The 25,381-nt window shown below is 35.7% G+C and overlaps 1 protein-coding gene across 2 annotated transcripts in view; it reads left to right on the top strand.

Moving 5' to 3' along the window:
* Window positions 1-25,381, top strand: part of LOC145998608 (adhesion G protein-coupled receptor A2-like) — a 51,355-nt gene that overhangs the window by 16,065 nt on the left and 9,909 nt on the right. For both annotated transcript variants that reach the window (XM_083135071.1, XM_083135063.1), the window contains 10 exons: window positions 2,444-2,821; window positions 3,419-3,555; window positions 4,419-4,633; window positions 9,589-9,744; window positions 11,408-11,554; window positions 13,104-13,253; window positions 17,045-17,237; window positions 18,674-18,917; window positions 21,452-21,640; window positions 23,319-23,423. In XM_083135071.1, the coding sequence (XP_082991197.1) occupies window positions 2,444-2,821; window positions 3,419-3,555; window positions 4,419-4,633; window positions 9,589-9,744; window positions 11,408-11,554; window positions 13,104-13,253; window positions 17,045-17,237; window positions 18,674-18,917; window positions 21,452-21,640; window positions 23,319-23,423 (1,914 nt within the window). The remainder of the gene's footprint in view (window positions 1-2,443; window positions 2,822-3,418; window positions 3,556-4,418; window positions 4,634-9,588; window positions 9,745-11,407; window positions 11,555-13,103; window positions 13,254-17,044; window positions 17,238-18,673; window positions 18,918-21,451; window positions 21,641-23,318; window positions 23,424-25,381) is intronic.

Below are 25,381 nucleotides of genomic sequence, written 5' to 3'. Positions count from 1 at the left end.
GTCAGGTAATTCGTAATAATATCCCACATTCACTATCATTTGCTTCATAATTTATCTTATTGTTGTGATTAACCTGAATTCAAAGAATTAGTTGAAAGGCAAAAATGCAAGATTGAATGTCTCTGATGTTACTTCGTGCCGAATAATATGACGTGGTATTATGATATGAATTTATTAATCATATAATATGCCTATTCATTCCATTGATTGATCCCAATTGAGCACACAAAATATGCTATAATGTCCACTCCATGGAGGAGTGGTTAGCACAGCGCGCTACGATGCCATGGGTCCCTGGTTAGAATCTCGACTTGGGCGTGGGTGTCCTTGGTAAGTGTCCCTTCATCAATTTCATCATAGCATCACTCATCTTCATCGTCGCTATTTGCCAAAAGTGAAAGAATAGCAAATCTAAATAACAAACATCCAATCAAATCGAACATCTCTACCGATTTAATTCTATACGGTACCGAATTCCCACTTTATTACTGCATCTTAAGTCATTTTACAGCATCTCAATTGTTTTCCGATTCGAAAACATTTGGAATGTTGTTTTGTGCAGTTGATTGTGCATTGTTTCGTTGTTTGGATTGTTTAATTAACGTCGCATTAATTAGTTTTAGACCAATCGTGACGGGGGAAGCAAGAGCACAAAGAAAGCAAAAAAGACAAGGAAGAGACCACGGCTTTCTTTAAAGATAGCATCCCGTGAATACAACTCAAGTGACTGCAGAATATTATGAATAAAATTTATTTCGCTTTTTCCTTTTATTTCTGTTTCAGTTATTTTACTTCGCTTTTCTTCTACCACTCGCGTTACTCGTGTCGGTGAGGAAGAATTATAAACTCGTGAAATGGACGATGGTACAAAAAAATATATGCCTCTCCCACGGTTCGAAACTGTCAGTACAAAATATTGTCTTATTTTTAAAATTTACGGGCAAATATGGTTTGTCACGTAGCAATTTTCGCTTATCTCTTTCTCAAGGGGTTCCATTGCCTCTCTGATGTCGTAGTGGTAACGTCTTCGCCATGTAATGAAAGGCTTCCGAATTCAATACCAAATAGAGAGGCATTTGGTTCGGATCCCATTTTAATCTGTAGGTCCAGTGCATGAACTGGACTTAAACAATTAACGTGTGGCATGTGGTCTGTGATGAGAACCATCATTTCAGCGAACCTCTTGACAATGACTCTAATATCACTTGAAAGAATAGTATTTCTTTACGAGTAGGTCTTGTCAAGAAACCAGTTCCTGAAATTTTCTTCTGGAGGCATCGTAGCACCCAGCTGTTTGTTGTGGCTGGGGCACGAGTCATGTGACTCATGCTATCAAAGCTCAATCCTTCCCGAGAACTCAGAATCACCAGGCAAACTTAAGCGAATATTTTGTTATTTGGGTTGCATAAACAACAGGCTTTAAGACGTTACGAAATTCTACGTCCCGTGGCCCAGGTATTTTTTTCTAAGACTGTACATATGAGCTACATGGTATTATACGTAATAGCTATTTATCTAAGTTCACCTGCAACACTCCACTAACAGCTGTATCTACTTGTTTCTAATGTTGTCATACAAGACCCCTGTCATATAGCGAGGAATGTTGCACAGTTACGGACACTTCTATGTCATAACAATTTCATTTAGCATCAATTGGATAATAGAAACCTGGAAGTGCCCATGACTGTACAAGGCATGATAGTTGTGGTTTTCTAAGAAGCTTGACACACTGCAGTACGTACTAGAGGCTCACTTGCATGTACATTGGCATTTGCTGTGAATTTTCCCACATCATGGCAACTGGGGCAACCTGATTGGTTCTAGGATTCATGTGACCCAGCCTTCTGGCAGAGTAGACATTGTGGAATTATAACATGGTTCTTAATGCTGTGTGGTGTCAATACATGATATGACCGACATAACTTTCCAAGACTCAACCTACAGTTTAAAGTGAGATCTGAACCACTGGGGATCGAACCCCGGGACCTCTTGGTAGAAAGTGATGACGACATTACCGCTATCCGCTTTGCCATCGGGCAGGCATCTCAAATGTACGGTTTCTTAATGACAACTTCTTTGTGCCAATTTATCACACAAACAGTGATGTGCATGAAAAACTAAAAGGCAGACACAGTTTTTGTCAAACAAGTTGATAAAAACTGCATTTAGAGTTTTCAGTTTTCGTGAAATGAAAGATTTCCTTGGTTAACCAGGTGTGCTGAAATAAACAATTTTTTTTTACCATACACGTATTATGCTTGGGGAAAAGGCTCCGAATGGGGTATTAAAAATGCTATAAAACACCAGTCTTCTAAATAACATGTGTTGCATAGTAAGGTGTTTCATTTACTAAGTAAAACATGCATGGATCATGTCGTTGCAGTTTTATGAAAATGATAATTCTTTTGTGTGTAATGCATTGTATATTTTATTTACGTTTCAGTGACTTGTCAATGAATCCTATTATATGTGACTGCCAGTTATCGTGGATCTTGGACTGGATTCAGAATAGCTCCGTCAAGCTGTCTCCTACATCACAGTGCCAGCACCCACCTGCTCTTAAGGGGAAACCTATCAGGAAACTAGAATCTGGAGATTTGCACTGCAATTGGCCACCTCAGTTGCCTACGTTTGAATTACAGCCGGCCGTAAGCCAAGTGGTGTTTGCAGGCGATTCCCTGCGGCTTTTCTGCAGGGTTTCAAGCATAGAGCAGAACGTGAGGATAACATGGTTGTGGCATGGTGCTGAAGTTAGCACAGATAACCAGAATAGAATCTCTGTCGATAGGCAATACAATCCCGAGAAGGGACTTTTGGAGAGGTATGTTATTGCCAAATCCTCTACTATAAGTTTTTAGAGCAGTGAAATGAAGGGATGGAATTTTATTTTCGTCACTAGGGGTGGGAGTCTTGAAGTTCAAAAAGCAGTATTTCCACGTGTCTGGTTTTTGTCTAGCTTACATGACACTTTTGCTGTCGTAGCTGCACCTTGGACCCTGAAATGTTGCTCCAAGGCATAAATTTGGCAATGCAGTAAACCACAAGAATTTCCCATCACCGTGGCCACTGGACCAACCTGATTGGTTCAAGGCTTCATGTGACTCCCTTGATTCCAGTGCAAGAGGCAAAAATAGAATTCCAAGTTTGTGCTTTGGTCATGCAGATTTTAATATAGTAAAAAATATAAATATTTGCATATTCATTTAGCTACATTTATAGTAGATCTAATAATATTAATAAAAATGTGATTATAGTGAATTAGGAGGACACCATAAGTACATTTTTCTTCATATTGTTGTACCACTGTATTGTAAATAACATGATTTGTACAAGTTAACCAAGCATGAAAGCATAATCATGAATTGTGTACTTCTTTCGTCACATAAGCTGAATTTTTTTATTATTATTATTATTTCAGTTCTGTAAACATTGGACATCTTCTTGAAGATCATGCTGGAGTATGGAATTGTCTTGTTTATACTGATCGAGGCAATGAAAGTAAATCAGTGTCCATCATTGTTATTTCTGAGAAAACTAAATACTGTGCACAGACAGGTAATTATCTCATTCATTTTACTTTGGTTTATAAATGCTGTTGTTAATTTAGTATTTATTTGATCACTTTTCAGCTTTTAGATTTAGAATGAGAAGCTGTGGAGAAGTTTTCTGTGTTAAAGTAAAAAAAAAAAATATATATTATTTTAGGTGTGTTGTCTGCAAAATTTCATTGCTATATTAAGTGCATGGGTGCATAGATACTTTCTTCTATGTAGATTACTCCATAAAAATTGCGGCAGCAGCTTTATCTTGCAAGTGATAAAATTGCAACAGATACATTTCAGCCTTTCCTAATAATTCAGTGGTGAGTTATGCTATTTTACCCTCATTGGTAACAACACATTTGTTACATTTTCAAAGTCATTACTTGCTAAAATCTATACAGTAATGAGACATGTTTTATGCTTTTCTTCAAAGAAAGAAAAGTTATATTCTTTTGGTCTTGCAGTTTCATTTTTAACATTTCTTTTTTAATGCAGTAATCTGAATAAAAGAAATTAGCTTTGTACCTGTGCAGTACACCAGTCTGCGTGCTTAAAAAAGCATGATGTTTTCACAGAATCACCTTTGTAGTAATTTTTTTGGACAAATTTAATTTTGAAATGTTTAATTAATTAAAAATTCTATTAATTTTTTTGTATTTGTCTTTAAAAAGAAACCTTGATCATTTAGAAAAGTAGGTGATCTGAAAATACTGTAATTTCCGGATTTTGAGATAATGGTCTCCATAAATTACCCCATAAGCTCCACATTGGCTGGAGGAACAATTGCTCAGACCTATAAGAGTCCCTTAATTCTATAAATAGTATGAACCCATTGCACATATTTTACACACATTTCTTGCTGCTCTTAATTTTTAGTAACGTCCACCAACAAGGGAACATATGTGTGGCCCAAAACAATTGTTGGTACAACTGTAGAGTTATCCTGTGAAGCTCCTGCACCAAGTATTACGGACAGCCAGCAGTTTGTTGCTTATCAGAGGTGTGGAGAGACAGGATCGTGGATGGCTCTCAATACAACAAACTGCTTGTACATAAGTGAGACCACCAGAGCGTTGGAACAATTTGCTAAGGTAGGCTATTTTTTGTGAGAGAGTTTATAGCTATTTAGTTGTTTTTCCCCCCACTTTGCTGCAGTGCTCAGGTGGCATAGTGGTAATATTTGTCACCTTGTAATTAACAGGTTAAATGTTTGAGCCATGCTGCACAATGGTTCACATTCCCTTTTAAATTGTACAACCCATCTTGGTTACTATATCGGTAGGGCATCTGACTGCCATGCTGGAGACCCAGGTTTGATTCTTGGCCTTATGGCAAAATCCTTGCATAGTGGCCCTGGACCTCTCCCAGCATCTAATGAGTGGACATCTGGGGTAAAGGATGCTGGGGCATGGTGCTGATCTCACCACCTCCTCTGTGGCTGATATCGAGAAAGCATGGGGCTCTGTGTACCTTCATGGAATGATGCAATGCACAGGCAATATTCATTTGCATGCAAATATTCCCCATAACATGTGAAATGTGTTCTCTAAAAATAGTTGTTAAGCATTGTATGCTCCTAGAAAATGGAAGTTTCATTAAACAAAATTTTGGCCTTCTGTCATCCTCTGCAGTGTCACTTAATTTAAAATAAACTATAGAGAGAGAAAGAGGTAGGGTGAAGATAGAGAGAAAAAGAGGGAGGGAGGAGATGTTATCGTCTTTGATTTATTCTTTTGTACAACACTGTATATTTCATTTTCAAAAAGAGTTTTCAAACGTATTGTTTATTAGACATGCTGTGAAACTTATAAACATGAAGTCCTGGAAATATCTTGGAAATCAATTTATGGGTGAAAAATCTTGGCCAAATCATTGAAGTTTTGTAAACACATTCTAAAAATCAGGAAAAGGATGGGAAAACAAAGTGATTTTAGTGCTTCGCAGGAGGGATGAAATTATATTTAACTTTTTTCTTGATGGGAGATATTTTGTATAACACTGATTTATTGTTCATTGATTTTCAAGACAGATTTTTTGTTCATTGATTTTGAAGAATAAATAGGGGAGAGTGGGGGAATAAGAAACAGGGGTATTAAGAAACTTATTTTTTCTTTTCATTATTTTTGAAAGTAAAAATTTGAAAAAAATTCACAAGCTAGCCCCATTAATTGTCTATCACTGTAAAAGAAATAATCAAGAAGATTGTGGTTATATTTAAGATTAATAGCCGCGGTGGCTCAGTCGGTAACGTGTCTGACTACCATGCTAAAGGTCCCGGGTTCGATCCCCGGCCGGTTCAAATCCGGGAACGGAAGCGGCCCTGGTGCCCACCCAGCGTCGAATGACATGGGTACCTGGGGGAAACCCTGGGGGGTAAAGGCGGTCAGGGGCATGATGGTGATCACATCACCCCCACTCACAACTGGATGAAGAAAGTGTGGGGCGTTACTCCCACACCCCCTATACGCCTTCATGGCGTAGTGCTAAGCACAGGGGAGCACTTTACCTTTACCATCATTTGTTTATGCTTGTGTGAAACTTTTCCATGGGAAAGTAGCGTTTTCACACAAATATTATTTTCTATAGTAACTACAGAGTATACATTCTTGATATTTTTACGTGATTCTGTGGACAAAAGATAGGACTTTCTGGTGTATTTTGTTAATTTTCTGTCACAAAAATAAAGAGTGATTATTGTGAAGCAAATGGGGTAATAAGATACTGATGTATTAGACCCTAATCTTCTGAATGATGATGAGGATGATTATGTCAACTTTGATTTCTCATCATGGCAAGCAGAACAGTCATCTCGTGAAGATCGAGAAGATAGTGAAACAGATACTATTATGCCAGAACGATACCATGCCATTTACTATGACATCAGCTGGTATGTGGGACGATTTACTAAAGTGCAAGAAGACAGCTGCATAATCAAGTTCCTCAAAGAACCTTCGGGTACTTTTAATTGGCCTCCTCGCCACGACATACAAAGTGTATATGGATGGCTCAGTGCCACAGGTGACTAAGCGCCACCGAGGGATATTTTGAGTTATGAAGTGAAATTGGTGGAGAATTACATATTCTGTGTGTGCCAAACATGACCAAGGACCATACTTTATCTGCAACGTGCTGCCACCACCGAGCAAGTGTGGCACTACAACAAACACTTTCCGTCGTGCGCCAGACATGACTATTGTGAGTTAAGATGGAGTCTGTGATGGATATACACTTGTCAGACTCAAGACATTTCTGGTGCTAGTGACGTCGATAAAACTTATCAGCCGGAAGGAGAAAGTTCTAGTACTGTTTCAGGTATGTCTGTTTTCTGCAGTGATTTAAAATTTGGTGCTGGTGGTTAGAAAAATCCAGGTATGCAGTTTTTGTAAATAGTTAGTATGGGACCATAGTCTACTCTGCTGCCAACACTGTTAGTAGCTACACAAGAAGCAAAGAGTAATAAGAGCTATGCTGTGTTACATTTTGGACATATTTTTTTGGGGGAGGAGTAGACATAATGTAGACAACTGACTTCTCTTAACCATGACGTCAGGACATTATTCTTATGTGACGTAGGAACATAATTGGGTGTGGATTCCACTTTATTTTGTGTTTTAACTGGTACAGAGAAGTAGTACTGATTACTCTTTATCTTTGGCGTTCGAGATGGAATTCAAATACGCAGTGGACGAAAACTGAGAAGAAACCCTGGTAGTCATAAAAAATTATTAGGAAAAACTGAGAGAATGTGGAGTGGCGTTATATGTCCTCAAGAGGAAAGCTTGTTAAAGCTAAGGAAATAGCAGATAAGAAATGCTGCTGTTCAAAGAACTATAACACTTGGATACCTTGGGGAAAGACGTCTGGACATTTATCGCCAGTTTTACTCTTTGGAATGGTCGCTAAAAATGCTTTCATTATGGAATCAATCATGGTAACCCCTGTTCGAAGACATCGGAAGAAAGCTGGAAAAACAGGAAAATATGTAGCGCAGGAACAAAAGTGCAAATGCATCACATCATTCTCAGCAAAGACAGTCCACTGATGTTCACTGCATGCTATAACTTCCAAAAAGTGAATCCCATGCTTGTTTATCTCTGGAAGACGAAAGTTGGCCGTCCAAGTGGATTTAAGGGAACTACACCACTCTTGTACCCTCAAGGGTGCAAGATTACATCTGAAAAAAAGAAGGATCTGTTGCAGCTCTTGAAGTACATACCTCCAGTGTATCATGAATTTGACAGACACCTTGCAACAGCGGCTGCAGCAACAGAAGAGGATGAAGATAGCACAGATATCTAACCAGGGTCACAAGAAACGTGGTGGCTCTTTGTACGGTTTCATTTTCAGACAGCCTTGTGTCGGTATTACTATCAATGAACTATTAAGCAACTATGTCCATAACGCATCATTAATAATCATAGTAGTTGTGCAACCTGTTCAGATACTTTACTTAATATCGTTTTCACGTATTTAGCACTTAAGATGTAATAAATGTTTCCATGAGAATCTGCTTCACAGTAATTTTTTTAATAATGTTGACTATTGTATAATAACTGATGTCTGTGTTTTTTGTTCTTTCATAGTTTTGTGCTCCACACATGACTAACAACTGCGTATGTGCTTATATATGAAAAGTTATATTGTGCCACATATGACTATGATTTTTCAGTGATTTCAAAAACAATTTACTCATACTACTAGATAACAATAATTTTTGAAAGATTCCGTGTTAAGAGCGAGATGACCTCTTGGAAGGTAAATACATATTAATCTACTTCGCTGAAAGCACACCGAATTTTAAATTTCATCTTAACTTTACCCTTCGTTTTCTCGAAACTTGGTTAATGGCACTTAGTCACCTGTGGCACTGAGCCATCCATATAAAGACTTTATCTTGTGTGGCCCTATATCTTTAAACGGAAACAGACCATTTACTTTAAGTCGCTCAGACCTAGTTTGAATCAAAACTCTATATGCAGAGAAGAAGAAGGACCTTATAAAGTCACAAATATGTTTTTCTTGTTTAGTCTTTGTTCATTTACCATAAAACCTTCATGGCGTGGTGCTATGCACAGGGGAGCACTTTACCTTTTTTACCTATTGGAAATAATCATTTGAAGATGTCAGTTGATTTTGCTTTGAAAATATAGAGCTGTATAAAAATTTTTGCCATTACATTTATTTTCTAGCATTTTCATTCCTTTGTAGTAAAAAAATATTAAAAAATATGCAGCAAAATTTTGTGGGTAAATAAGATACACATTTTGAGTGTATCTTTTTACTCCAGCCAGTTTAATAGATAGAATGCATAAAATACACAGCTTGTTTCTTATTACCCCTATTGAAGTAATAAGGTTAAAAAAATGTCAATTATTTTATAATTTTTGTGTGCTCTTTTTATTGCAGAATTGAGTTCATTATTTTTTCTGGGTACATTGGGTAACCAACTATGCAAGAAAAAATTATCAAAGCTAGAAATTTAAAATTGTTGGCTATGCTAATTTTTCATGTTTCTTATTACCCCATGTATTTCTTATTCCCCCACTCCCCTATATCATTCTTTAACTGGTGAAGTTAATTACTAGAGATCCTTGTCAAGATTTGGAATTTTCAACTGTAGGATCCTGATGTTGCATTTTCACAGTATATTTTATTTTCTGCACTTTGCTACCATGCGAGAGACCCAGGTTCGATCCCTGGCGGGGGAAAACCTGGATATTTTCCACCTGTTCAAGTGGCTCCGGTGCCCACCCAGAGTCGTATAAAGTGGGTACCTCGAGGAAACTCTGGGGAGTAAAGGTGGCCAGGAGCATGGTGCTGATCACATCACCCTCACCTTCAGCCGTGATCAAGAAAGTGTGGGGCCCTAACCCCACACCCCTATACGCCTTCATGGCATGGTGCAAAACACAGGGGAGCACGTTACTTTTACTTTTTTTTAGTGCTCCCACAATTTTTTTTCCATATGCCCATAATAATATGCGTGATTATGATTCCAATATATTTTGTTCAATTTAATTGAAATTCTTTCTTTTAAAATTTTCAGATTGATCCTAGTGTATTAAAAACTACTGTTTTGGAAAATGCAAAAAGGCTGAGAAATTATACAGCCAATCTTAGTCGTGTTAAAGACAAAATGGATGTAGTGTTTATATCACAGACAATTGAGAACTATTTGGAGTATCTTACAAAAGAAAAGGAGGTAAGTGTTTGGCGAGGATTCTTTGGGTATGATTCATTACTAGATATTATCTGCCAATTGTATGAAGTCTATGTGTACAAACTTTAGGGATGATTCAATATGAAACTTAGACTGACATAAAATAAATGCTTGTATAAAATTTGCTGATACTGGTTGTAATCAATATTCTACCAATCCAATATTAAATGATAGATATTCCATGTAAAATATTAATAGTGTGTTAACATCATAATTAGACGTGAGTTACTACGTTTTCCGAGAAACATACTTGTAGAGGTTCTATTAATGTCGGTGGCCTCTGCCATCATCCGCTTGGAAACTCGTTGCTTCCCTGCCGGGCTGGCTTCTTATTCCTGTCGTTTCCCTGTGTCACTAGGAGTGCTAGTGTAGCCAGTTCATCTGCTGTGTGCACTGAGAAGAAGTTTTTAAAGTAGCAGGAGCCAAATGTGTTGAACCCGACCGCTGTTGATGTTCAGATAGATGTTGATATAACATTTACAAGTAAGTTTCATAGATGTTGATATAACATTTACAAGTAAGTTTCATAGATGTTGATATAACATTTACAAGTAAGTTTCGCGGAAAAAGTTATGAACTTGCTGATGTCTAATTATTTTCAACTGAGTCTTTTATTCCCGAAACATGAATTGTTAACATTCTTAGTAAGGCAAAGCATGAAAGTAAGGTATGTTTGTTTCCTTAAAAAAACAAACTTGTTATTCAGAATTTTAGATTGCAAAACTAAGATACATTAATTATGCTGTATGTACATAATGATAACAAAATAGCAGGATTTTGCACTAAATTACAGGTTGCTTATAAAAAGACATTGGAACTGAAAATATGTATGCACCTATATTATATGCCAATACCTAAGAGCATCAATTAATCTATCTCATCCCTTTGACACTAGGGATAGACCAATATAAAAACTACAGATACCAGTAAAATGGTGATACAAAAATTACCAATACTGACTAATAGCTGATATCTACTCATCAGATATGCAAGAAAATGTTCCATGAAAACCTGAATGATTATTCACAACCTTATTTAATGTATGTAATTACCAGTACAATGAATAACAAGCAAGAGGAAAATTGTTCTCATGTCTGGATTTGAAGCTGGCATAAAAGATTGTGAATAGCACAGAATGAAGCAATTCAAAGTTCATTTTCCACCTATTTATTCAATAATTAAAGAAATAGTTACAAGATGTAAGATTTTGTTCTGTATTGCTTTTGTATTCCCTTTTTCACATATTTAACTCATGTGTGAAATTACACTGTTTAGATGCAATACTACTAATTGCACATTGTCCACTGTCTGGTGCTTTTAACTATACTTATTCTTAGATTGTATTTCAAGAGAGCACCTCTCCTCTCATCTTCAGATGAACAAATTTCTTTTTTGTCAGCAGTGAGGATTGAACCTGCGTCAGATCTGTGATGAAATATCAGTGGAACCCCGATTTACATTTCCAGATTTTACATTTTCCCTCATTTTAATGTTTCTCAGCTTGGTCTCCTGCAAAACGTAATATCGAGATTCCACTGTAAATGCATGCTAGGAAGAAGTGAATTACAATCTGTGAAATTAGTGTTTTTACTGCTTCAGTTTTAAAACAGCATTTTAAACACACTGTTTATGTATCATCTTTCAGCTTGGATCAGTTGTGATGGATATAGTTAGTACTGGGATGGGGTTACCAAGCAACTTGTTGGTGTCAGCACAGTTAGAAGATACTTCCTGTTCCAGGCTTGTGAATTCTGTTGAGACAGTAGCGCAGCACATTCCATCTTCTCACAAGGTAAATATTGACACAACTGAATTACTAATACTTTTTGTATGGATGGCCCAATATGATTTTTTGGCCGATACCAATAAAGTACCAATATATAATTTACCGATATGGATAACCAATATTCTACCGATCCAATACAAAATTCTAAATTGTTCTTGATGAACTTGAATAATTCAATGACTCATTAATAAATATATGTTACCAGATGACTGCAATGCAAAATAAGCTACATATTTGGACGTTTACTTTTAAAAAGTATGGAATGGAGATTATATGTTTATATCCATAAAAAATATAGCAAAATGACAGAATATTGCACTGAATATTAGATATTTATAGATATATCTGATCAGTAAAATTTGAAACTGGTACGCATGTATGCCTATATCAGCTGATACTGACAGCACCAATTAGTCTGTTCCGTTCCTACTTTTTTTAATGGATGTTGAGTCATAAGAAGTTCCCTAAACACTAGACGATTGAGTTTGTTTTCTGTGAAAATGTTGCTCATGCACATTAAAAAGTTTCTCTACAAAGACTTCATTCAAAACAACTGTAACGAAACATTCATAAACACAATGCATGTTACAAAATCAGTGGCGAATATTTTACACAAAGATGAACTTATTTCTTACGTGTTGTTGGCTTATGTGTATTATTGCCCTCTACCGTTCACTGCACCATGTGGTTTCACCTGGAGATTGGAGAACTTCTTTCTTGTTTTACCTGGATCTATTTTCACCTCTTTCTTAAACTCATTTAAATGTGTTTTCAAGTTGAATAATCTTGCCCAGCCTCTTAATGAAACTGTATGATGTGAAGACTACAGGACAATAATAGGTATGTGCTAAAGGCAGGACATTACTTCCTATACCCAATTGATTTAAACATAGATTCTTAATTGTAATAGTCATCCATGGGCTTTTGCGATTAAGTGTGGGTGAATATTAATGAAAATTCTTCATTTTGCACAATTTTATGGGTAATTTGGCCCCTGCAAAAGATGTGTGGCATTTTGCACATCTTTGTAAGATACTCTAACTCCAGAAATGTGTCGACCAGTATCATTGATCAAATTGAACTGATATTTTACGAAGCTTGAACTGTACACTAGTATTAGCCCAGCCTTAGTGTGTTAAGAATCATATTACCATTGGTAACACTGTTGAGCCTTGTTTCCATGTTAATAAAACATTAAAATGTTAACCAAGGCAAAATTTATTGTATAAAAAATATACACTAAAAATGTAACGTTTCCACCCTCTAACAGGGTCTTCTTCAGATGAAGATTCACGTTTTTATATTACCATATCTTGCAGTTCAGTTAATTATATTCACAAAAATGCCATTTGATGCAGAACCTTTTGTGGAATTGTATATACGTAAATTGTTATTGTTTCTATCAAGTTGTTTGCTTCACAACTGATTTAATTAGATAGTTTTTCGAAATTTCTTCAAGTTGTGTCTTATCTTTTATGTTTTCTTTCTTTGAATTTGTACATACAAGTCCCATTTTGCATGTCCAGATTCCTTTTTTAAAAATCATTACTTTCAGATCAACATGGCAGTGGAAGAATTCAGATTCAAGAAAGAAAGCTTTACAGGAATTACTTGCACGTGGTATTCCCAAGTAGATGTTGATTCAGGCAGACTCTTCCATTGCTTTACCAGCAACCGGAGCACTCTAGCAGGAAGCCAAGATAGGGTTAGTAATTCCAACAATTCTATTCTTGTGTAAATATTATGCGAGCTTAGATATTTGCAGTATTGTTTCCAAATACAGTGAAACCTCAATTTTACATTTTCCAGTGTACAGGAGGAGGAGAAGAAAAACTATAAATCGCAGGTCATAGAAATTGAATCTATTACCTTGTTTGACCAGCAGTATGAATTCTTTTGTACATGAAGAAACTCTGAAATTCTAAGTAGAGGGGGTGTGACTACAGCATATCTTCATTTAAGAACAGCTCAAGCTTTTTCTTTCAGTAATCTAAGTAGTGTGTAAACTCTAGCACTCGTTTCATTTCCTTAATAGCTAGGGAGTAAATGTCTATATGAAATATACACATATATATTTCATATAGTATGAAGTTTTTGCCAATACCAATTTGGTACTGATATAAAATTTACCAGTAACTGATTTCTGCTGATCCGATCTGAACTACAATGGTTTGTTCACCTGCTTAATTAATGTATATAACCAAGTGAGAACAGTAGACTTTTCCTGGTCTCCTTACCCTGTATATTTAGACAAGGTACATGAATTATACTTATGTGGATAAAAAACAGTAACAGAATCTGCACTAAATTACATTCTATTTATATTGAATCCACTGGTATTGTTATGGTATTGTTATATCATGTTATAATGATAAAAGTACCAGTTAGTCCAGTCATATCCCTAATATGTGAACATTTACTGTATTTGATCTATATATCTGGCACATATTTCTGTTTACACTTTATTTCAACTGTATCAAACAGGCATCATCAATTTATTAAACTAGGGTCTATTTATCATAGGCTACAAGTTTATTTTAACTCCTTTATAGCTTGTCTAAAACAAAATAATATGTGCCAAAAATAATAAATGAACACAGTGTGGAAATCATATGCAAAAAGTTCTGTATACATATAAATATTCATTATAGTAATTATGTTGGTGCAATATTTATAGAAATATCAATCTGTAAAATTATTGGAATTTTACTGATATGCCTTTATCATGCAATAATAATAATAATGACCCATCCCTAATATTAAGGTTGTTGTTATTAACAACAAAATATATATTAATATATTATATTATACAGGGCTCGAAAAATCCTGGTCGCCATGGCGACTAAAAATTTCAGCCTGGCGACTGTGATCTTATGCTGTAATATGTATGAAATTTTGATGATTCTAAGTTCAAATTGCAGTACATCGTAAGTTAGCAAATGATTTTTTTAAAAATCAACGTTGTGAACATTCCAGAGAATCAGTAATAATTTCTTACTCTTTGTCCCCCAACACCCCATTTCCTGTTTTCTCGAATGATTTAGCGATGTTTTGAATACCGTGATGCTCAGGCTCTTATACAGAGTGTTTCAAAATTTGCACAACCCAAACTTTGAAAATGTATATCATGAAAACCGTAAGAGATATTTACACCGGGTTTTCTGTATTATAAAGTCTCATCCATTGAGATATTTTTCAATGCTTAAAATTATCAGTTTTCTCCGTACAGAAAATTTAGGTAAATTAATAACTGGTGGAAGGCAGCTTTAAAATTTTTCCAGAAATGCACTTTTGAATGAGAAAAATACGTAAGAAATTATCGAAGGGTCATAATTAGATGTCTAATGACATGTCAATCTATCATTTGCGACCAATATTGGTCATGTGCAACATTTGATGGATTTTTTATTGGCGATTTTATGGGTTGAGTGAAAAAGTGCCATTTTTGGGACATATATGGCAATGCTAGCAGGTCGAAATATTGTCAACAGACGCACACCACATTTGCCTAAGTATTGGCTATACATTTACGTGAAAAATCATAAACAAAGATTTTGTGCCGAAATTGGACCCTTGAGAGAATCCTAGTCTGCCTCTGGTTACACTGAATTCTCTTCGCTCACTTTCGATGTTACTGTGCCTGTTCTTTTAATTGATTCAGGATGGCGTATTCTTTGGAGCAGCTCGCGTGCATTGCTGAAGAGTATTTTACTACTCATTCTTACACTCATGTGCAAGAGGTTTTCCAAGAAAAATCCCCTGCTTCTGCTGTACCTCACAAAGCAACTTTTTACGACTAGTCAAACACCCAACAAATGATCCCACAAATTGTTAAGAGTTGGTATTATTATTATTGATTAGGCATACACAGAAGATGTACTACGTAGAAATTTTCAGCGAAAAATGCAAGCTCGACCAGGACTCGAACCCGGGTGTCTGGTATACCGTACGATTTCTCTAACCACTGAGCCAGCCTGGCCTCGCCTGATTTCTTGCTGTCGCTGTTTTACCTGTGTGGAATCGTCTCTGCCAGTGCTACCGCAACGGGATGTGCCTTTGAAACACAGTAGACTTCGACATTGCCTGTTTCCTCCCAGAGTAGAGATGTTAATGCATTTTTCGCTGAAAATTTCTACGTAGTACATTTCCTGTGTGTGTGCCTGATCTTCAATATTAACATCTCTACGCTGGGAGGAACCAGGCAACGTCGAAGTCTACTGTACAGGGTTATTATAAATGATGGACCCATTTTCAAAACGTCATAGGTAGGGAAGTAGAGATCCAAATTGAACAAGCTATATACCAATGGAAAGAGGAAGGTTCAAAGTTTCTGGCGGGCAGCGGCCGGCGGGCTGTGGTGGTTGCGGAAGCGGCCGGTAGAGTTCGCGAGAGGACCGTCTCTGTCAGCAGATATGCTTATGCGTGTGTGGAACGAGTTTGGCTACCGCGTCGAAAATTTCTACGTAGTACATTTCCTGTGTGTGTGCCTGATCTTCAATATTAACATCTCTACGCTGGGAGGAACCAGGCAACGTCGAAGTCTACTGTACAGGGTTATTATAAATGATGGACCCATTTTCAAAACGTCATAGGTAGGGAAGTACAGATACAAATTGAACAAGCTATATACCAATGGAAAGAGGAAGGTTCAAAGTTTCTGGCGGGCAGCGGCCGGCGGGCTGTGGTGGTTGCGGAAGCGGCCGGTAGAGTTCGCGAGAGGACCGTCTCTGTCAGCAGATATGCTTACGCGTGTGTGGAACGAGTTTGGCTACCGCGTCGATGTTTGCCATGCAGCCAATGGTGGCCACATTGAACATTTATAACAGTTACAAACATTGTGGTAACAAACTTTGAACCTTCCTCTTTCCATTGGTATATAGCTTGTTCACTTTGGATTTGTACCTCAATAAATATGATGTTTTGAAAATGGGTCCATCATTTATAATAACCCTGTATTTCAAAGGCAACAGATCCCGTTGCGGTAGCACTGGCAGAGAAGATTCCACGCAGGTAAAACAGCGACAGCAAAAAATCAGGCGATGCCAGGCCGGCTCAGTAGCTCAGTGGTTAGAGCAATGGCACGGTATAACAGAGACGCGTGTTCGAATCGTGGTCGAAACTGCATTTTTTGCTGAAAATTTCTATGTTGGTATATATTGTTGAAAATCAATTCTCAGATGTTTTCAGCAAATTAACAATATTTTTTTAAAATAATGTAATTGCTTTTATTTGGATACATGCTAACATACATTTATTAACCCAGTGATAGTTTAGTGCAAAAAAACTGGTGTAAAATACCTCTTACGGTTTTCATGATATATATTTTCAAAGTTTGGGTTGTGCGACTTTTGAAACACTCTGTAGTATGCACAATTGCTAGTAGGTAGTTTCCTGGTATCTGATTTCCAGAGCTGGCACCTAATTTTGAAGAAAATTTTTCAAGCACTGATATTATATACATATATTAATGTCATTTTTAAATTTATTTAATTTTAGATGATAGAGGCATCCATCCAAGTACCTGGGTCATTGTTTTATCAACTTGAAATGCAGGGAATATCTGTATCTGCTACAAGTCAGCTTTTAGTTTCTGTCTACAAGAACAACAAGTTTTTCCCAAGAATATTTCTTGATCCTCTTGAACAAGATAGAAGAGATGTGACCTCTTGTGTAATAGGAAGCAAATTAGGTAAGCAGTAGCAAGGTTTTCCATCTGATCTAATGTGACTATTCAGGAAGTCGAATAAAATTATAAACAATTGAAAAGGTAGATTACTTTATATACATCCCTTTTTCCTCACCTCCACCTGTTAAAAGATTGATTTGTTCATCTTGCATTAATGGAGGAACATTACAAATGGCTAGGTGCTTGGGTTCACTATTAATACCACTTTTTGCACTGTACATTGCACCAGACAGTGACTAATAAGACACAATTCCATTACCAGTGTATAACAGGATAGCTCAATAAATGAAGATACCCTTAGTACACATAACTAACTAGCACGGTTCTTGTAAATAACACAACTTTGCAGTGCAATGAGGTACATAAGCATATGCCCAGGCAGATGTGCATTTAGTCACTGGTACCTTCTTCACAACACTGATCAAGCTGGCCTCTATGGTGGAGTGGTTAGCACAAAATGCTATGATGCCAGGGGTCCCAGGTTCGAATCCCAGCTTGCGGACGAGTGTTCTTTGTGAGTGTCACTTCATCACATCATCACTCATCCTCATCTTCGTGATTAGCCGAACTTGACAGATGCAAAGTAAAATAACCCAATCAATCAAAACAATACTGATCAAGATTGATAACAGAAGTGATGTAATTGATATGAGTGTAAAAAAATGCTTATGATTCAACACTACTAAATAAATATACACCTTTCTTAGCAAGGCTGGTCTGGGACTGCCAGAAGGTGGTAGCTATTTAGATCAAAAGGTCACCCACCCTGTTGAACTTACAAGTAAAAAAAATGATGATCGTAATAGTCTAGTATTCTAGTAAGAGTGATATTTGTTTTTTTACTTATTACAAGAAAGGGAAGAAATTCAACAGATTGTCATTTTCAAAACAGATAAAAAAAGAATGTAAGGAAACAACAGTTTAACCCATAATAGTACATTTTGCATATATTTCATTAGACCATTAGTTATGAGCTGTGGTGGTCTAGTCGGTAGGGCATATAACTGCCACCTGAGAGAGCCAGGTTCGATTCACTGGTATTTTTCCTGCTTTGTCCCCACATAAAGCGGCTCTGGGACTCACATCAATGGGTAAGGTGGTCAAAGCATGGTGCTGATCACGACCTCCAAAATGGCCAAGATTGAGAATGTGGGGGGCCCTACTCCCACACATCCCCTAAATGTGCCTTCATTGTACGGTGCTATATTCATTGGAAACTTTACCTACTTACCTTACTCAGGCATGCATTGTTGTTTCTAAGTCCATCAGGGGAAATTTTGGAGCCCACCTCCAAACCCAGAACAAGAGTGACAAAGAACATTTATTTCCTACGTAAAAATTCATTTTTGGCAAAATGTGACATTGTTATGAGCCTGTTTCAATTGTCAAATATAATCATTTTTCTTGATTGATATTTCTTACATTTCTCTTTATTACAGTTGACATTAATGTTCAAAATCTCACTGAACCTGTGTTTGTTATGTTGCGGACATCTGTGGGTACTGGAATGACTAGCTCACCGGTGTGGTGGGATCCTGAAATGCATGGTGGGATTGGTGGTTGGAACCAGGATGGGTGCAAGTTGTTGCATATGCTCCCTGACCTTCTGGTCTTCCATTGTGACCGTTTGGGATATTTTGGGCTACTTCAAGATGTAACTCATCTGCAGGAATATCGAGGAAGGTTTGTTTCCCTCGTTAATGTTTTGTTTAATTTGTAGAAAATTCTTGTTTATTTTGTTGCAAATGATGATGGCGGACACAATACTAGCCATGAGTAGCTGAGAATGTTAAGGGATTGATAGAGGCATGCATATTTAGTTTTTGATTGAAACATGAAATGTGAAATAACACACTAATATTCATTATTCATGTTTTTGGAAGGTGGAAGATCCATTTTCCTACCATGATTTGTCACGAAATGAACTGAAAAGTGTGAAATGAACTCTTAAACATGAAATTCAGAGTTTATTTACCGACGTAATACTTTCTGAAGTCTGAATTATCCTGCAGTTATGCAAATCATGGAAATTTATTAATTCTACTGTAAATATTTGAGAAGCAAAAAATGGACTCCTTTACACATATATAAACTTAATACTCGGATAACTACATAAATGTGCTCATGGAAGAGGAAAGTTTATTTTGTGTAATAAGTATAGTTTTTTAATCAAATTTAGGGTTATGTTCACCATTGTAACCCTAAAATGCAATTTTATATACCACACAGGTCATTCCATGTCAAATCAACCAATGATCTGAACCTTGATTTTTCAGTAATTCATAATTTTTGGTACAGTGGTGGTACCAGTAAAGTTGACAAAAACTATAAATAGATTAATATGAAGACTTGAACATCAACCACTAAGCTTATGGTTTTAACATAGAAGCCAACAAATTTATCAAATTTCACTCACATTACAATACAAAAAAATTAATTTCCACATTGCTGTCCCATTATGAAATTTTGCACACAACTAGTAAAATGATGTCTTCAAAATATATATTTAAAAAAATAATGGCTGTTTTTGAGATTTTCAAGAAAACATTCTTTTGAGTTTTTTAAAAATTCCAAAATTCAAATTCACCTATATGATATCCCTAGGTCAAATAGTTTTCGATCTACATCTGTTTAAAGATTTCAAAATGTTGTCAAATTTTGGGATTTTTTATATTTTGAAAGTCAATAACTCAAAAACTAACTGCCCAAATCTCTGAAATTTGAGTTTTTGTCCTCTTGATAGATACAATGAATAAACAAAAAAATCTGAATCCTAAAGGTTCAAAAATATTTTTTTTATCTGTTGATTTGACATGAAATGACCCACTCTTGTTCCCAAAATGTGCCCAGTTTTTGTACCATAAATATCTGGCTCTAGCGAATAACTTTCAATTTTGCCTCCAAAATTCCCAGGTTTGAATCCTGACGTGGCCATGGGTGTTCTTTGCGATTGTCCTTTCATCAATTTCATCTAATTGTTACTGATCCACATCGTTGCGATTAGCCAACAGTGCAAAAATGAGATGTAAAATAACAAAAGTGCAAATACAAGTGAAAAGTACTAGTATCACTATCAAGCACTGCCATTACTGATTTTTGAATGTTGTAGCAATTAAAAATCGTTGAGGATAGTAATAAATAATAGAATACAAGAATTTCACACTTGTTGGCAAATTGCTTACAAAAGTATCGAATTCATATAAAGCAGCAAATGATTAGCACTCTTGTCTTCGGTATGAGTGGTCCTGGGTGAAGGCTCAAAATTTTGGTGTTGACCCAGCTTCATGAGAGCGATTGGGGGAGCTACTGGAAGAAAAGCTGTAGCAGACTCTGGTCAGGCGATAGGTCTTGGATCATAGGGCTGCACCAGAATGATCATCTTCCTATTCTTTGTAAAATTAGGTTATCCTATCTCTAATAATAATAATAGTAGCAGAAGTTGAGTGTGATGATTAAATTACTTGAAATTTTATTTTTAGTTTTGGACTTTTAACCACTGTGTTAATTTTAAAATACCAACGTTTCGGAGGCCGAATCTGCCTCCGTCTTCAGGGTAGTATGATTTAGTAGATCACACACTACCCTGAAGACGGAAGCAGATTTGGCCTCCGAAACATTGATATTTTAAAATTAACACAGTGGTTAAAAGTCCAAAACTTAAAATGAATGAATCACCGCTGATCAGCTACAAAGAAGAATTGAAACTTGATGTTGCAAGCATAATTTTTTCTCTGTTGTATTTTTTTCCTGCAAAAAGAACAGAACATCTTAAATTATTGATGTGTAAGGGGCTCTGGCATCTGGATCTGCTGCCATTATAATCCTCCATAGGGTCCTGTGTTGTGTCCTTACATGTACTGAGCCCCCTTTACAGCCTCGGCTTTTAACTAGGTAAGGATATTTTTGTCCTCTGAGACATGTACGTTGATTTTAGTTACAGTAAAGGGTTTGGTACAAATGTGATGGTACACACAGTCTGCTGATCCACCCAAAAATTTTCAATTCAGTCCATCAATCAGTGTCCTAAATTATTTACTACGTATATACTATAAACCACATCTACATTATTTTATAGCAGTTACTCTTCCATAAACTTCTCGTTTACATTATCATGTGAATTTGTAAGTTACAGTGTATTGAATTGAGAGGGGAAAATAAATATTTTACCTTTTCATTACCAATCAATACCCTACTAATTGAAGATTTTGTTTTTGCAGAATTGGTGGAGCTGAATTTCGTTTCTCTCATCCTGCTGTGTATGTTGGGAGCATTGTTGGAGTATTTTGCATGCTAGTGACTGTTATAACCTACATTATCTGCCATGCATCTATTCAGATGTCAAGGAAAGCAAAGCACTCATTGGTGAATACGTGGACAGCCATTGCACTTCTTTACTTCATGTTCAGGTAGGTGATCCAACCAAATTGCCTGCCTGCAGTAATTTATTACAGATATTGCCATAATTCTAATTTTAAAAGTATTTTCTGTAAAGAAATTTCCTTCCAGTTTGAGAACTTTCTCATCTTTACCGATCTATCATATTTCTAAATAGCCTGTTATTTAGTGCAAAATAGTGCTGAATTGTTATTTTGATGGATGAAAACATATTAATCCTTAATTTTGTAAAGTAAATGTTGAAATTATGCAAGTTGTTTTAGAAGCAAAACCTATCATTAAGGAGCTTAACAAACTGTTCATGTTCTTCGTGGAACATTTTGCAATTTTATATCATATTGGTAGAATGTCATTGGTTGGCAATGGTAAACTTTATGTTGAAATTGGCATAATTCAAAATGGAAGAAAACCTCAAATACTTACCATACAAAATTAAGATTTCAGTATTTCATGGCCTGACTATTTGCTCACTTTAGAAAGAAAGGTGCTATCAAACTAGGTTCCTTGGTATTTCCTGGTGGAATCACAATTTCGTGCCTTTTTCCCGTAAGTTATAGTACAGTTGAGACTGCTTTATACGTAACTCAGTTCTGCATAATTCTGTTTTTAACTCAGTTCTGCATAATTCTGTTTTATACGTAAATTACTGTAGGTCCCAGCAAAATATAATTTAAAAACTTGTTAATTAAACCTTATTTGTACGTAATGCATTTATACGTAATTCGGTGTTATAATAATTTTCATAAAATACAGTTGATTTGTATGTAACCAAGTTACAATAATGTCACAGATGTGACAGTTTGCACTTGCTACTGATCGGTCATGGAGAACAGAAAGAGGAAAAGTTAAATGCTTGACCAGAGACTGAAATTTATAGTGGAAGTGGATGCAATCCACATAAAACTAAAACTGAAATAGCTGCAGAATTACACATCGCTTATACCACACTTTGCACATTCATTAGTAAAAGAAATGTTAATTTAGATGATTTTTTAGAATTGGGTAGTAAAACTATGAAACTATAGTGTCTACTGTAGTATTTCAGTGTCAAAGTGTTCACTAATAAAGTGGCAAGTGTAATGTATTTAAGAATCAAACTTTTAGATTCGTTGATTTACCACTTTGACAGAAATAACCTGTATTGCATATATCTTGTTCTCCAAAATATATACAATTACAATATTTTAATGATATGACATGGTATCTAAATCTGATTTGTAAATGTTTCTCAGTTATACATATTATTTTCTCTTCACCTTGACATACGTATTCAACTGTGTTTCTTATTGTTTGAAGAATTATGCCCTAGTCCTGTACATTGAAGCACTGTAGTAATTTTAAACTGTTACATCTTGCAGCCTGCAAATTATTATTTATAAGACTGTAAAATATGATTTTTTATTTTTACATTTGTAAGAAGTGTGTATGCTTCTGAATTTTATATTCTCATTCATCTTTTATCTTCCCAAGAGAGTAAACTTAATAAAATTTTCCCAGATTTTACATTTCTAAAGTTTTTTCATCTTGGTTCCCTGAAAAACGTACAATCGATGCTCTACTGTATTTGTTGTAGGTAAATCTTTTATTTGAAGAATATGCATATTTCAAAGATAACATATTTTGCAACCATAAAACTACTGTAGTTAACTGTAGTGTTTCCTTTGTTTCCTCTCTTTTATGAACACTTAGCTTAGGCATATACCAAACAGAAAATCCAAAAATTTGCCAAGGAGTTGGATTGATGTTGCATTATCTGAGTCTGTGCTCTCTTCTTTGGATGGCTATAACTACTAGGTGGGTATTTTTTACAGCATTAAGGTTAATTTTTGAAATTTTCTGTAATTGTCTTTCTAAATTGCATGCTTGGTTTCATTGCCTGGTAAAATAAGTTTTTGTCTCCAAAGTGCCATGTGGCAATGGGAATTATGCAAAATTCAAAGATCCTTTTTATTTTGTACCAATTTCGTATTCTGATGTATTTTTGAATATTTTAAAGCAAAACTCTTGGTAAATGGAAGGAATTTAAGGCATATCATTGGAGTGGAATGCTTATAAAATAATATTAATCAATATTAAGACAACTTTTAATTAATACAGTTTTCAAGCATCATTATTGGTATCTGTGGGAATTGGAATAAGTATCAATATCGGTATGGGTAGAGGCATGCATATTTAGTTTTTGACGAAAACACGAAACTTGAAATAACACATTCTAATGTTAATTTTTTATGTTTTTGAAAGGTGTGAGGTGCATTTTCCTGCCCTGTTTTGTCACGAAATGATGCGAAATAGATTTTTAAACACGAAATTTATCATTTATATACAGACGTGACACTTTCTGAAGTCTGAATTATCCTGTGAGTCATGCAATTCACGGAAAATTGATTAATTCTGCTGTAATATTTGAGAAGCAAAAATGGACCCCTTTATACAGGAATAAACTTTATATTCTGGTAATGATTTAATGTGCTATTAGAAGGGATATGTGTATTTTGTGTAATAGTGCAGTTTTTAAATTAAATTTGGGATTATATTCACATTTTTTAAAACCAAAATGTCATTTTATATGGCACTTTTTCACAGCTATAACAGCAAATTTTAATTTTATTTACCGCTTGTTAACCCGAAATTGACTGTTTTTGTACCGAAATTTTGCTTTTTTATTAACAAAAATATGTGCCTTTAGGTATGGGTGTCAGTTCAAGGTGGTGTCTCTCTACCAACTGAGCTACCAAGCCAACACAGATTGTAGAGGTATGACACAGTATGCCAGACACCTGGGTCTGAGTCATGGTCAGTCTGCACTTTTTCACTACATCTCTACATTAATTAATCTGTGTGCGCTAAGAAATATTGTATCTGATATCAATTTTACTAATCTGATATCATGTGATATTGTCATCCTCTTTAATCCATACCCTGCTAAGCCAGACTTCGCTTAATCTGGACAAAAAAAAAACAACAAAAAAAAAAACAACAGAATGCAAGGTTTTAAATATGGCTAGAAGTCAACAAGAGAACTTCCCAAAGAAAAGGCAGTCAACCACTGATGAAATATTACAAATATTACAGTAATATTATATTACTGTATAAGGTATTTAGGCCTATGCCCTTTGAATACATCATAATAAACTTGTTTTGTTGCTATAAATGGAGTTTTAATGCACTTTCTACTGTTCTTTTAGATTATTTCAGTTAATCTGGACTTTCGTTAAACTGCTCAACTTATCCCCCCATTAGTCTGGATTAATTAGGTTTTACTGTAATGTAAATTTCTAAACTTATTTTTTTTTCTAAAAGGAAAACCTGTTGCTAGTTTACTACAGGCATGCCGTCCTTATATCCGGCACGGTAACCTCCTTTACGGCAGTGACCCTCTGTTGCTGCGTTTCCCTACGAAGGAGCTCGCAGTCAAACAAACAATTAGGCCTAGTGGTTCTGCAAGAACCAACAACGTTAAAAGTCCCCCTCCCCAGAGCAGCCAGTAGGAAAACAGGATTTTGTCAAAATAACCGTTCTGCGCTGTGATTGCACACTGGTCAGTACGGCAGCAGAAGTGTAGTTACATTCATTAATTAAGGAAATAATGGAACCATTTTTTTGTTCATCACGAAACATTTGCTTTTGTACATTGGATGGATAGAATATTGGTTATTAGTATTCGTAAATTATATATCCTTACTATCACTATCGACAAAAATTTCATATTGGTCCCTAGTTTTTCTCATATACAATACAATATATTTGTCTAC

The sequence above is a fragment of the Lepisma saccharinum genome, chromosome 1 (assembly GCF_977018435.1).
Source record: "Lepisma saccharinum chromosome 1, izLepSacc3.1, whole genome shotgun sequence".
NCBI classification, from domain to species: Eukaryota; Metazoa; Arthropoda; class Insecta; order Zygentoma; family Lepismatidae; genus Lepisma; species Lepisma saccharinum.
This window is presented reverse-complemented; position numbering and strand designations above follow the sequence as displayed.